This window comes from Phoenix dactylifera, unplaced genomic scaffold (genome assembly GCF_009389715.1).
Source record: "Phoenix dactylifera cultivar Barhee BC4 unplaced genomic scaffold, palm_55x_up_171113_PBpolish2nd_filt_p 001960F, whole genome shotgun sequence".
Taxonomy (NCBI): domain Eukaryota; kingdom Viridiplantae; phylum Streptophyta; class Magnoliopsida; order Arecales; family Arecaceae; genus Phoenix; species Phoenix dactylifera.
The window spans coordinates 38,072-53,077 of record NW_024069243.1 but is presented as its reverse complement, the minus strand read 5'-3'; the positions used below and the strand labels follow the sequence as shown (position 1 = coordinate 53,077).

The 15,006-nt window shown below is 38.9% G+C and overlaps 1 protein-coding gene across 1 annotated transcript; it reads left to right on the top strand.

The window, feature by feature from the left end:
* The first annotated feature begins 10,322 nt into the window (after nucleotides 1-10,322).
* LOC103723784 (serine carboxypeptidase 1-like) lies at nucleotides 10,323-14,025 on the top strand. Its single transcript, XM_039123012.1, has 8 exons — nucleotides 10,323-10,718; nucleotides 11,272-11,379; nucleotides 11,633-11,907; nucleotides 11,978-12,229; nucleotides 12,959-13,077; nucleotides 13,179-13,265; nucleotides 13,378-13,483; nucleotides 13,716-14,025. The coding sequence occupies exons 1-8, from the start codon at nucleotides 10,343-10,345 to the stop codon at nucleotides 13,857-13,859; spliced, it is 1,467 nt and encodes a 488-aa protein (XP_038978940.1). The 5' UTR covers nucleotides 10,323-10,342; the 3' UTR covers nucleotides 13,860-14,025.
* Nucleotides 14,026-15,006: the final 981 nt, after the last annotated feature.

The following is a 15,006-nucleotide window of genomic DNA, read 5'->3' as shown; positions in this document are numbered from 1 at the left end:
AAAGCAGAAAAGAGTTAGTTTCTCAAAGGGTGGAAGAACATCGAAGACAGAAAAGCTAGAGCTTGTACACACAGATATGTGGGGGCCTTCACCGGTTGCATCTCTTGGAGGCTCACACTATTATGTCACGTTCATCGACGACTCTACCAGAAAGGTTTGGATTTATTTCATGAAGCACAAATCAGAGGTATTTGTCACCTTTAAGAAGTGGAAAAGTCTTGTGGAGAATGAATCTGGTGTAAAGATAAAACGACTAAGGTCTGATAATGGCGGTGAGTATGACAGCAGCGAGTTCAAGAAATTCTGCGCAGAGAATGGAATCCGAATGGAGAAGACAATACCGAGCACACCGCAGCAAAATGGGGTGGCTGAGCGAATGAACAGAACCCCGAACGAGAGAGCCAACAGTATGAGGATCCATGCTGGTTTGCCCAAGATGTTTTGGGCTGAGGCAGTCAACACCGCAGCGTATCTGATAAACAGAGGCCCGTCGGTTCCCCTAGATTGCAAATTGCCTGAAGAAGAGTGGACAGAAAAAATAGTAAATTTGTCACACTTGAGGGTCTTTGGGTGTGTCTCCTTTGTGCACATCAATGCAGAGAAAAGGGACAAGCTAGATGCAAAGTCCAGAAAATGTTTCTTCATTGGATACGGTACAGATGATTTTGGTTACAAGTTCTGGGATGCGCAGAACCAGAAGGTCATCAGAAGCAAGGATGTGATATTCAATGAGCGAGTTCTCTATAAGGACAAGAATACTTCAGATCTTGAGAATGTAGGGGAGCAAAGCAAGAAAAAACAGCAAGTTGAGTTGCAAGAGATTACAGAAGAAGATGTTGCCAAAAGAGTTCAGAAAAATCCTGAAAATTCAGAAACTGTTGCGGCACAACCTCAACCAAGTATACCGCAGCTGAGAAGATCTACAAGAATCTCCAGACAACCGGATAGATATTCATCCTCTTTACATTATCTGCTATTGACAGATGAAGGTGAACCCGAGTGTTATGAAGAAGCCATGGAAAGCAAAGATTCGGTGAAGTGGGAGTTAGCCATGAAGGACGAGATGAAGTCCTTGGATAGAAATCAAACTTGGGAGCTCAGTTCACTACCAGAAGGCAAGAAGGCTTTACAGAACAAGTGGGTCTACAAAGTTAAAGAGGAACATGATGGCAGCAAGAGGTACAAAGCAAGGTTGGTTGTGAAAGGCTTCCAACAGAAGGAAGGTATCGACTACACGGAGATTTTCTCTCCGGTAGTCAAATATTCAACAATCAGAGTGATTCTGAGTATTGTGGCAGCAGAAAATCTGTATTTGGAGCAGTTGGATGTTACAACTGCATTTCTCCATGGAGAGATTGATGAAGACATCTACATGCAGCAACCTATCGGCTTTGCAGTCCCTAGCAAGGAGAACCTTGTATGCAAACTGAAGAGAAGTTTGTATGGTTTGAAACAGGCCCCGAGGTTGTGGTACAAAAAGTTCGATGGATTCATGATCAACAATGGTTTTGCAAGATGTCAAGAAGATCATTGCTGTTATCATAAGGTACTTGATGGCAGTTTTATCATCTTACTCTTGTATGTTGACGACATGTTGATAGCCGGACCGAACCTACAAGAGATTGAAAGATGGAAGAAAGAGCTATCAAGGAAGTTTGCAATGAAAGACATGGGTGCAGCAAAACAGATGCTTGGGCTAAGGATTGAAAGGGATAAGGTGGCTGGAACACTGAAGCTTTCTCAAGCTAACTACATTGATAAGGTGCTGAATAGATTCAATATGACAGATGCAGATCCTGTGAAGAGACCTTTGGCAAGCCACTTCAAACTTTCAAAAGAGCAATCACCCAAGGATGATGAGGAGCTGAAGAAGATGTCAAGGGTACCATATGCTTCAGCTGTAGGCAGCTTGATGTATGCTATGATATGCACGAGACCCGACATTGCACATGCAGTGGGAGCTGTGAGCAGATACATGGCCAATCCTGGTAGACAACATTGGGAGGCTGTCAAGTGGATCCTAAGATATTTGAAAGGTACCAGAAATGTAGGCTTGTGTTATAGAAAAGGTAGTCAAACACTACAAGGTTTTGTGGATGCAGACCTAGGAGGTGATACTGACACTAGAAGAAGCACCACAGGGTATGTTTATACCGTAGGCGGGACAGCAGTGAGCTGGTTCTCACAACTGCAAAAGATCGTTGCTCTTTCGACAACTGAGGCAGAATATGTTGCCATTACAGAAGCCAGCAAGGAGATGATTTGGCTACAAAACCTTCTGAAAGAGCTGGGCAGAGAACAGAACTGTAGTGTACTATTCTGCGACAGTCAGAGTGCTATTCACTTAGCTAAGAACCCAATGTTTCATGCGAGAACGAAGCACATACAGCTGAGATATCACTTCATCAGAAAGTTGCTAGAAGATGGCAGTTTGTTACTTGAGAAGATTCAAGGAGTAAAGAATTCAGCTGATATGTTGACTAAGACAGTCACTACAGAGAAATTGAGGCTATGCATGGCCTCAATTGGCCTCCAAAGATAGTTGAATGGAGGTGCCGCACAAAGAATACATATCAAGATATGGAAGTTTGTTTTATTTTTAAGATAGATGCACAACTGGATGTATCAGTCTCCAAGTGGGAGAGTTGTTGGGTTGTGGAGCCTGATCCATTCCCTTTTCCTATACCCCTATGTGCACTATGGTGGTGGAGGATCAAGGAAAGACAAGCCGGAAAGAGTTTGGAGAAGATTCGGAGTTGAATCAGCAAAGAAAGAAACCTTCAGCAAGGTCCGGAGTCGACTCCAGCAGACTTGGAGTCGACTCTGGCACGCAGGTAGTCTTGGCACAGTTTTTGGAGTCGACTCCAGCAGACCTGGAGTCGACTCCCTAGTGTTGGAGTCGACTCGAGAACTCTAGGAGTCGACTCCCACAGGCAGACAGAGAGGCATTTTTCTGTGGACTGTTGCCAAGTCGACTCGCAGTATTGCGGGAGTCGACTCGAGCACGGTTTTCACGCGAGGCTGAGTTATGAACCGGGTCCAAGCCAAGGTTTTTTGAGCCCTAATCAAAGTAAGAGATTGGGAGGTATATATAGACTTCTTAAGGGACACGAGAGGCTATGTTGCAACCTAGAAAACCCTAGAACTCATCAACGAGAGGTTCCAAAAAGGTAGATCCTTTGTGTGCATCAGGAAGACGACGCGTTGCTCGTCTTGAGAGAGATTGTTTGCTGTGAGAAAGAGAGTTTGTTTCTCTTCTCTTGAATCTCTGTAACTTCCTTTAATCATATAGTGAATTATTGATCTGTGCGGCTGTGGACGTAGGAGCAAGAGACTCTGAACCACATAAACTTGAGTGTCTTGTGCGTTTTGCTATTGTTTTTGCCGTGTTATTCATTTCTCCTACTATTCTTTATATTCCGCATTCGTAGGGTTGATTCCCTAACAATATCCACACTAACATAACAATATAGTTTGAAAATACCAAGTATCCATTACACAAATATCACGAAATCACAAACTGACAACAATGCTTGAATAAACGATATACATATGAACATCAAATATTAATAAAAAAATTCAATCACTCAAGAGTGACATATCATACAATATCTCACAAATCTTCAATATTATTTTTATGTAGCTTATCATTCCGTTCCTTTTTAACCTAATTGTGATCCAAGATCAATTATCTTTGCGACTTTGGGCCAAATCTGGATCACATGTTTTCCCATGATAGGGCAATCAATTGCTGTCATATTTCTTTCCCATGATAAGATGATCAATGGTGCCACATTTTTAGCCTATTATGGGACAATCGATGATAATGAGATTAGCTCAGAGTCCTTGTTTATTCAATCAAGTTTACATTCACAAATCAATATTTTTTATTTCTAGCTTTAGACTAACCACGGTCACATTTTCTGCATGTGATGTAGCAATCGATTGGTGTCACATTTTTTGCCCATGAAATGGCAATCAATAAGTGTCACATTTTCTGCCTATGATGGGGCAATCTATATAATATAGTTAGTCTAGAGCACTACATCCATTAGTCCAATTATGCAAATGTGAGTTATATATGCATCCATCATTCTATTAATCACAAACATACATAATCAAAATATAAGTCGATACAAAAACCATCTTAAAAAAATTCTTGCATTTTGCTTATCTTGATATATAGCAAGAAATATCTATAAACATACAGGAGGGTGTATAAAGATTCTTACCTCCACGCCAACAACCCAAACAAACGAGTCACCTATCTACACCACAATCAATAAACCAGAGTGTGCAAAATCTTGCTCGACATCCTTTTGCCTAGAAGATTATTCTTCTATAGAATCAGATCTCATCATTAGACTAATCATAATCATCCATGGATTATGGTAGATGATTATAACAAGATTGGTCCAAAAACTTAGGACCCCACCTACGGTCACATAACGCCGACCCAGGACCCCTTCTATAGCCATATAATGCTGACCTAATATTCTTAGTTATGCAATACTGACTCAGAACCCCTTGTTGCACAGTGTTGGCCTAGGATTGATACCAGATCAGAGCCCCTAGTGATGCAATGCTGGCCTGAGACCCCTCTAAAGGTCAACCCGAATCCACAAGACAACTCTGGACCCACCACTAGACTACTAAAATATGTTAATAGAGAACAAGAAGAGAGAGAAAGAGAGTGATGAAGAGATATACAAAGGAGAGAGAATACAAGAGAAAGAAAGAGAGAGAAGGCAAGAGAGAAAACAAGAGGGAAAGAGAGAGAGAGAGCTATGGTCGGCCCACCTAATGGCGGCGACCTCGACAACAGCGGTAGCAGCAGTAGTGACTCCGGATGGAAAGAAGAAGAGAAAAAAAAAACAGAGGAGGCCCTTTCTTCTTGAAATCAAGCGATTAGCTAGCTTCAATCACGTTGGTGACTCGTGTCACAAAGCACTCAGGGGAGCGGCGATGGCCATCCCAATATGAGCGGTGATCGATAGCAAAATAGGGAAAGAAAAATTCAAAATAGGGCATCCTCCTCATGGCTAAATCTAGCCACCAGCCAGCATAATTTAGTCCATTGATGATGGCTTTAGAACTAGAAGAAGGTTGTGGAAGAGGATCGGAGATCCATACCTTGATTTCGGCAAGATATCAATGCTAGCTTGGCTAGAGGTCTCAATGGAAAAATAGAGGAAATTGATGCTAATCATCGACGATCGACCAGGATTTTGTGAGCTCGAGGCTTAGAGGAAAGAGGGTAGCCAAATTTATAGATCAAGTCCTAGGGCCTCATTGGAATCTAGCATGCCTTTGAACTCCTCTTCCTTATTGGAATCGAGGAAAGAAGATGACTTCCATCGAGCGTCTTCCTCTCCTGTCCCACGTGCCACGCACGCGGATGCCCAATGGCCAACCAAGCTCAATCCAGGCCTATCCAAGCCCAAATAAAAATGGGTTCTCACAAGTTAGTTCATAGTTAATTTTGTGTTTATAATCTTGGTTTGAACAGTTTAGTATATAATATATGAATGTTCTTCAGAGTGTCTCAGGCAAGCATATCATATACCACATTGTTTGCTTACACACACACACACACATATATATATATATATGTATATGTCTATATATATATATATATATATATATATATATATATATATATATATATATATATATATATATATACATACATACATACTAGAATAGCTATTTAAGAGATTCATGCAGGAGTTTGTGGATAACGAATAGGATCATCGGATAGGAATAATATTGGACAACCATGAAGACAAAGAAAGGAAAAGAGGGGAAGGATGAAGGTGGATCTTCCACCGTCGTCCTCTCCCTCCGATAAGGATGGCTAGGGATGGACCTCTGTTTCGCCTTTGGCACTCACATATTCATGCAAGATGTTCAAAAATCACATCTTCATCACATGATGCATGCTAGGTGGCCCCATGTTTCGAAGAAAATCCCTCCAATCTTGCAATTTCTTAGTGGCATGATAATGTAGGAGGCACAACAAGAAAAGAGAGAAGAAAGAGAGTGAAAGAAAGAGAAAAAGAGTGAAAATACAGATAGAAAGAAAGAAAATGGGGGAGAAAGAGAAAGAAAGATAAGAAAGATAGAAAGAAAAGAAAGAGATAAAGAAATAAAGAGAAAGAAGGAAAACCAAAGGGATAGTTGGCCAAGTGATGGTATTCAGTGGCTTTGGGTAAGTTTGATCTAACCTACTCGATCGGTGGATCATAAAGCAGGGACTCCATTAAAGCTAACATTGCTCAGCGAGGATCATCAATGATGTGTTCTAATGATACTCAACAAGGATCAAGGTGATGGGTCGACATGCTGCTCAACTAATAGGATAGTTCTAGGCTCCTTTATCGGGATCAACTTGGATCCATAGCAAAAGGGGGATAGGATCCTCTACTAGGATCCATGGATGATGGATTTGCTAGAGAGAAAGAGAGAAGATAAGAGAGAAAGAAGAGAGAGAAACAAGAAGAGGGAAAGAGATGAAATAGAGGAAGAGATCCTTCCTCAAAATAGAGGAAATAATGGAAGAGGATGGTGACTAGTGGGTGTCGATGGCCGGTAGGCTAAAATCTACAATGGCAGGTGGCAACGATAGGTAACCGACTGAAAAAGAGCTAAATAAAATAAAATAAATAAGCTAGAGATTTTGGCCTTTGATTGAGTCTGACGCTAGCCTACTCATCGGCAAACACGGTTTCTGCCATGGAAGGTCATGTAGGGATCCAAGGCTCGATCAGGGGTTCCTCTACAAGGAGCGGTGGTGGTGGTGATCAAGAAAAGAAAAGAAATTAGCCAAAAATATGAGCGAAATAGGGGCTTTCTTCTTAGTCATTTTTTGGTGAAATCAAAGCCAACGATGGTGGTTTAAGGCTTAAGGAAGATGAGGAAAGCAAAGAGGATATCGAAGCTTGACGTTAGCTTCGACGAGCGCCACATCCCTAATTTTCGGTGGGTATAAGTGAGAAAACCTCTCGGAAAACAAGAAGTAGAAGAGCTTGTAGCTAGCGGCAATGGATGCTTCAAAGAAGAGAAGGCTTTAAATAGAGAAAATAGGTTTTACTCATGACTTCAGTAATACCAGAAGACCGATTCCTATTAGGAGTCATCGAAAAATCCGAGTCGCAAAGGGAGTCCACGGAAAAAATCCAAATCCCTTCAAGAGTCGTTGCCCAGCGCTGTCATATGTGGGGCACGCTCAGCATGGCTTATCTCATCTAATTCCAAGCCGGGTCTATTTGGATCGGTCCTTCACATGGCTATTAGGAGGTAGTTAGGGTGTCGTAAGGGCTTGGACAGGGCAAACATTTTAAATCCATAACACATTGAATATTTGAATATAACATTTTGGAATAGTCACCATAGCTTTCTTGAAAAATATTAGTTTAGATGGCACCATTAATTAGATTTATACTTTGAATGGTTGACGGCTGCTGAGATATTGTTTCTCTATGATGGAAACGTATACCATTAAAATAAATTTAAAAGATAAAGTAGATGACAGCACATTGACATGCAAACACTTCAGCATCCATATTATATATCCTAAGAACTATATAAGTGTGCCACTATCCTATATGAAAGCTTTTCTATTTCAAAATACCTCCTTTTCTCGGAATGCTTCTATTAATCTTTAGATATTTGAAATTTTCTAAACTTATTCTGTAATACCCTTCCAATACTTAAATACTTATCTTAGAATATCCTTCTCCCAAAATGCCTGTTGGGATAGGATCCATCCAACCAAGTCACTCATGTTTATGGTAGGCACACTTTAACATCAAGCAAAGAGAAAGTTGGCTTAAGCTCTAATGCCCACTTAGCGAGTAGAACTATTCATTGGATAGGTCCGGCAAGGTTTTGGCCAGGCTTAGCTAAAAATATAACTAAATTAGTCAGGCCTAGGCCCGGCCCATCTCGACCTTCAAGCCCAAGCCAGCTTCCTCGGTTTTGGCTGGCTTCAAGCTTCCTTTTTCTTTTTTAAATGTTGAATGTGGAAGGAAAGAGGAAAGAAAGGGGAGGAGGAGGAGTGAGAGGAGGATGGAGGAGGAAGGAGGAGGACAAAGGGATGGAGGAGGAGATGGAAGAGGAGGAGGAGGAGGAGGAGAATAGAGAAGTAGGCTCGAGCCACGCCAAGCAAAACCTAAGTCCGACCCATTTTGATAGGCATGCTTATATTTCAAGCCTGGTCCGACTTGTCGAACTTAAAATCCATGTAGAGGCCCAGCCAAAATGCTTTAAGCTTGAGTAGCCATCTAGCCTATGAACAAATATATTAGCAAAACACCGGCCTCCCAGTCCTTCAATTCAAAGAAGCCAGTTTTTTGCTAATGGTAGTATGCACTTTAAGGAGTTGCCAGGAACAACTAAAGTTTAGTTTTCGAAGAAAAGCTTCTACATTCTACCACTAGATTGGCGGGAGCGCAAAGGAGGCTATACCAATGTAGAGTATAACTATAGCGGATGATTAGAATAGGTACATGACAATAATAACTTTGTTCACTTTTCTCATATTAAAATTCAATGCAATCCTTAGCAAAACCAATTCAACGGATAAGTAATTAACTATAGGAATTATTCTAGAAGTTTTCATATGTGAAAAAAAACATAGTGAGAGAAAGAAACTATTGGCAATTTCTTTACTGCTCATTTATTCACACAGATAATTAAGTCTCACTTGTCTCGTCTACGTTTGTATCTGCAGTTCTCTTTGAAAATCATGTGCTTCCCTAGCAATAGCATGGAGAGGTGGTTTACAAGAGAATTTCTGAATTCCTGTTCTCAAAAAACTATGAACATCATGAGACGCACACCATATACATTATTTTTACATCATACATATCATGTGACTTGCTTCTTTCACCCTCAGAGCAAAGTTTTCCGATCTATTTTAAACCATTTTAAACCACTGGTCTAACACATTCTTCTACAATCCCTTGTCTGGCCTAGCCACATCAAACGGGAAGCCTATGGAAAAAAACCAAGTGTTCCTTACTTTAGAGGGGGAGAGGAGTCCCTAGTCACATCATTTGACCGTCTCTTTCTCTCAACGGTTGTTTCCTTTTAGCATATCTTTATATGACAGCTATTTTTCCATTCAAGAAAAACTTGCATCCATTCTATGGCAACCTTCAAAATTTTATGTTTCCGTTATGGTATGAAATTTTAACTTCTTGTTCCCTTCTATTGCTCTTTCTTTTGAAATCTATAGAGAAGTTGTCAGCTTCAAGAGGATTTATACAGCTTCTAAGCTTTGATAGTTGCAATTCCCAGAAAGAATTTGTTTAGCAAGCTCAGATATTGATTAAAAGAGATTAACATATTAAAATAACATCCACATATACGTTTTCTAAGATACTGATTACAAGATATTAAGATATTATAATTATATATATAGACCTAAAAAGCATGTAAGGAAAAAAAAGGGAAGATAATAAGTAGGAAAAAATTGCAAGAGATGTAAATAAATTGCAGCTGTTCCTTAGAAAACTCAGATATTGATAAAAGAGATTAACATATTAAAATAACATCTATTTTATATATATATATATATATATATATATATATATATATATATAAGCATGCAAGTTTTATTCAAAGCATGCAAGTTTTATTCAACAGTCTCACACATTCTCTTGCTCTTTCTCCACCACATTCGAGATGTGTAATTCTATATTACTGCTTAAAGATCCAAGACCTAAACTGATGTTCAAATATTAGAAGGAAAAAAAAAAGAAAAAGAAAATAAGTAGGAAAAATTGCTAGGGATGTAAATAAGTTCTGACAGCTCTACTCTTTCCAAATCTGAAATATATGAATGTTTTAAACGCATTATGCAGTGTCGGAGATTGGTTGATGGCAATAAACAATAAGAGAAATGGGAAGGAGATCCTTAATTCAAGTAATCTTTTTTAAGGAGTCTCTTTGAACGTTGATGGCAAGAATCATCCCAAATTTTTTTCAGCGGCCAATTGGACTTTGATATTTTGGAGAATGCTTGATGTAATCTAATGGTTTATGGCAGGTGCAGCCTATAATTTTCCATTGAGACCTTGGTCCATATTTGCAAATTGGTTAGCTTTACTTGGCTACAACGACTGAACAGTAAGGTGCCTTATTCTAACCCTCAAATTAATTTGACTGAGACGTGGTCCCAAAAGATACAATAATGGCTTTGTCCATGAGGTATCATGCTTAATAAAAGAGATTCCTTATATGCGTCCAAAAATGTGGCCATCAGTTCCTATAACCAGCCTATATAAATCTCATCTCTCCCTGCCATTCCTAAGTGAAGGAACCAAAGAAGAAGAGCATGATGACTGCATACTTCTCTCTGCTTCTCATCTCTTGTTGCCTCTTTGTATTGCCCAACAACAACGAGGCTAACCAAGCTGATCATCTTAGAAGATTGATCAAAACTAAGAGACCAACATGGCCTCACCAATCTTATTCATGGGCTGATTTGGATGCCGCCGTGTCCGTTTCACCAGTCTATGTTAGTAATCAAGATGGACTAATGGAGGCTGACAGGATCAAATCTTTGCCTGGGCAACCCACAGGTGTCGAGTTTAATCAGTATAGTGGCTACGTGACCGTGGACACGAAAAATGGAAGGGCACTGTTCTATTACTTTGTTGAGTCTCAGCACAACCCTTCGACGAAGCCTCTGATCTTGTGGCTGAATGGAGGTAACTGGTCCAATATTACTTACATGAATGATGCTATTGTTATCCCTATGAGAGTTGGAACAAGATGACTTCTCATCTTGGTCTTCATTTTGTCAAGACATGTCAAAGTTTTCTATTCAGAATTCATATTTGATGATTCCCAAGCATATTTCAAGCTCCAATCATTGTGGTTTTCTCGGTTGTACGCTTGTTGATTTTGGAATCATATAGGAATTTTTTAAATGAACACCATATTTTTTTTGTGTAATATGTTAAAAGGAAGACAACTTGTATAATGTCCTCAGTGCTGATGAGCAATCATTGAAATAATTATGTTGTCCTATTCTATATTTGTTGCTTCCGTTTATTATTGCCATTTTTCTGGTTACATTTCTTGGCGTGGCCTTAATGATGATTAGAGTGTTTAATCAAGTGGGAATCATATTGTTTTGTTGTTCTTTTTAATATATGTTGCTGCCATCACCAATCACTAAAATTTATATTTTCTTCTTTCTCCTTTAGAAAAGGAAAAAGAACTGATTGGGTTTGTTTTGATCAATGTTGGGATCCTCAGGGCCAGGATGCTCCTCCTTAGGATATGGAGCCATGCAGGAACTAGGCCCCTTCAGAGTGCATAGTGATGGAAAAACACTGCAACGAAACAAGTATGCTTGGAACAATGGTGAGAGATCCAAATTTAATACTTTGAAGATGAAATCACCCTCCTAACCTTTCTTTTTCTTATCCTATTCCCATTTTCTTGGAAGTTGTTGGCTTGGTAGTCTTACCCAACTCTTTCTCTCTCCAAAAGAAAGCAAAAAATAAAAAAGAAATCTTTTTTACTTGATTGGAGATCCTTTATTAGCTATGCATACTAAAAGTTATAGTGCAACTCATCATGTTCTCTTGTTAACTATTTGTTGCAATTGTGTCAGTGGCAAATGTTCTCTTCTTGGAATCTCCAGCAGGGGTAGGATTCTCATACTCGAACACTAGTTCAGATTATGATATGAATGGAGATCAAAGAACTGCAGAAGATTCATATACATTTCTAGTCAATTGGTTTGAGAGATTCCCACATTACAAAAATCATGAGTTCTTCATAACCGGAGAGAGCTATGCCGGCCATTACGTGCCCCAGCTTGCATCCACCATACTTCACCACAACACACAGACCAACCAGACTGTTATCAATCTTCAAGGAGTTGCTGTAAGTGAGCAAGATCTATGAACTCTTATAAATGCTTCAATTCAATTGATGGGTCAAATTCTGCTTTTAGATTGGCAATGCTTTCGTTGATTCCGCGACGAATGACAAAGCTGGCTATGAATTTATGTGGAATCATAACCTAATCTCCGATGAGACCTATGCCAAATTTTGCAAAGCATGCAATTTTTCTGGTATAGAGAGCACCGTCGACTGTGCTGCTGCTACAGAAGATGCTTATGTAGAGTCTGGCGACATTGATCCTTACAATATCTATGCTCCAAAATGTGATGACTCTAATACCACATCCATGTCCGGCATCGCGGTAAGAAATCTTCATCATCCATACCTGTGAAGCTGATGTACATACTATCGATCCATTCGCTATTAGCTCAAGCTTAATTTTGTCGTCCGGTGACTGTTTATATACATTGTTGATGCATTCCCTATTAGCTTCAGCTTTGGAGGCTAGTGATTATTTCACAATGTCTTTGATTTTTTCTTTATGGATGGAGTGCTACACTTGTCAGAAAGGTTCTCTTGAGAGATTACAGAGAGTTTCAAGCTAATATAGTTATAGTTGATGATTGTTTATTTGGTGATTAAGAATTGGAGCAGCATCAAAATAATTGTAATCACAAAAGTCATGCAACTGGAAACAACAACATGAAGAATCAAACGTGAAAAAGCCTTCTGCGATGCAGAGGAATGCAACCATTAGAATGTACACTAGTCTGCAATATATGCCAAATTCTTAGCTAAAACATTTTCAAATAATTAACAGACAGGATAATGAATTTCTTTCCCTTGTCATATATAATACCAAGTTCATATCTTTTCTGCTATTAAAAGCAAACTCGAAAGTTGTGCTTGAGGCTTTGCTTGTGGATGTTGAACTCCACAACTTGTGCAGCACATATGGCATTTTTTAATTTCTTAAAATGTGAAGAAGTTTGAAGGGGAAACTGAGATCTGCCTGTGAGAATAGATTCATCCTTCGATCATTATTTAATATTTTGCATGCTGAAAATATGTACTTTCCTCAACTGAACAGATGGCAGACTTCGATCCCTGCTCCACCTCCTATGTCGACTCTTATCTGAACAACCTCGAAGTGCAGAAGGCTCTTCACATAAAAGCTCCAAAACTTCCAAATCCATGGCAAAGTTGCAGGTTACAAACTACATTTTTCACCTAGTCAATAAGACGTCCACTAACATGGCCAACTTTTCCTTTCCATCTTACTCTCCTTTCTTTCCCTGAGTTTCATTCAGTAATTTGGCATGGGTTGACATGGCTCCAACCATGCTGCCGACAATTAAACAACTCATTACTAGCAGAATAAGGTTATGGTTGTTCAGGTAATTCCTTTCTTGCTTCCATCCTCATTTAATCCAATGATATGTAGTCACAATGGACTCACAGTAAGAGAAAACATATTAGATGGAACTGAGAAATTTTTCTTTCTTTTAGTGGTGATATTGATACCGTGGTTTCTATCACGGCTACCAAGTATGCAGTCAGAAATCTTAACCTCCCCATCAAGAGTTCATGGCGCGCATGGTATTCCAAAAGCCAGGTATAAACACTACACTGATCTCTTGTGCTTATCTTGATGTCTCTAATTGTTTTCAGAAACAGCCCAATGAAAATTTTAGCAGGGTGCAGCAGATACCTTATGTAGCCCATGGTTCTAAATTTGGTGTTGTTTCTTTAGAAGGACTAAAATGTTATTGTCAGGCTAAAATCGAAATAGTTGATGAGGAATATGATTTTTTTTTTTATGCTTATATAATCTATTAATGCGACAGGTTGGAGGTTATGTTGTGGGATATGAAGGACTGGCATTTGTAACAGTTAGGGGAGCTGGGCACATGGTACCAAGCTACCAACCTGAGAGAGCTCTCACCATGATCTCCTCATTCCTCAAAGGAGAGCTCCCACCTGCTTCCTGATATCTTCACCAACCAAAATAAAACCATGTTTTGTTTGGATTGAGGGCATGTATCTAAGATTGTGACTAATATTCACTTATTTCTGTTTATCTAAGATTGTGACATGTAGAATTTATGAAACAAACTCTAAAAGTTATCCCCTCTGAATGCCAAAGTTTTATGAACACATGATGGATCATGGCGAGTGAAAATTTATCCACTCGATCTGTGAAGCTAGGGCGTTGGTTGAAAGAGAGATTTGCCAAAAAATGATGAGGAAACTATAATAATTAGATCTTTTTCTGTGATTTTATGCCAAATTTCTGGTTTATAGAATTCTCTTGCACTCACAAGATAATTTGGATCTGTATCTCTGGATGACCATCAACTTTGGGAAGTGACCAGTTTTAGCTTCTAGCTGTTTGCTAAGATGTTATACATAGTATATATATACTTTTGCTTTTCCAGTACCCTTTTTACAGAAAAAATAAAAATATAAAAAAATGAATAAAAAAAGTCACACGGTGATCATGTTGTAACAAATTTTTATTTAAGGCATCTTTTAACATTAAAATTATAATCTCATTCACTACTATGCACAAGTGTAATCCACTCAATGTTACCAAAGTCATGCTCTTGTTAACCCAGCTCATGCATCTTCGGTCAGGGGTTTAAGTAGCCATATGATACATGCCCAACTCAAAATCCTTAGCTTATGAATTTGTTTTAGAATCCAAAATGCATGATCTCATTTTACACAAAATAAGATAAAATTAACAATACCTTTTTTTATAGCAAAATTTATCAGAATTTCTTCTAAGAGATTTTTCGACCATTTTCAAAGCCATAATAAAAATTTTCAAAAATAGGACATGACAAGCTATGTTTCTTTTTTTCAGGAAAAAAAAAAAACCCATATAGATTTACTTAAGATCTCTTCAGCGTATAACCCATATAAGACTAAACACACTTGTACATATCGTCATACACTTTTGGCATCCAAATCAATTTAAGAGTTCAAATTCAAAAAAATCGAAACATATATACCATGATCGGCCCATAGTCCGGCCTAAACAAGCTCATGTTGCAGTAGTTCCTAATCCACATGAGCTACGAGTTGGGTCTATTCTGACGCCATTTGTAACCATTCAGGATGTAACAATTCAAG

Bases quoted from the DNA above. Each gene is read 5' to 3' on its own strand.
- LOC103723784 (XM_039123012.1), top strand. From the start codon at position 10,343: ATGATGACTGCATACTTCTCTCTGCTTCTCATCTCTTGTTGCCTCTTT. The intron at 10,719-11,271 runs GTAACTGGTCCA...TGGGATCCTCAG, and splicing joins GATCTTGTGGCTGAATGGAG to GGCCAGGATGCTCCTCCTTA. The intron at 11,380-11,632 runs GTGAGAGATCCA...CAATTGTGTCAG, and splicing joins CAAGTATGCTTGGAACAATG to TGGCAAATGTTCTCTTCTTG.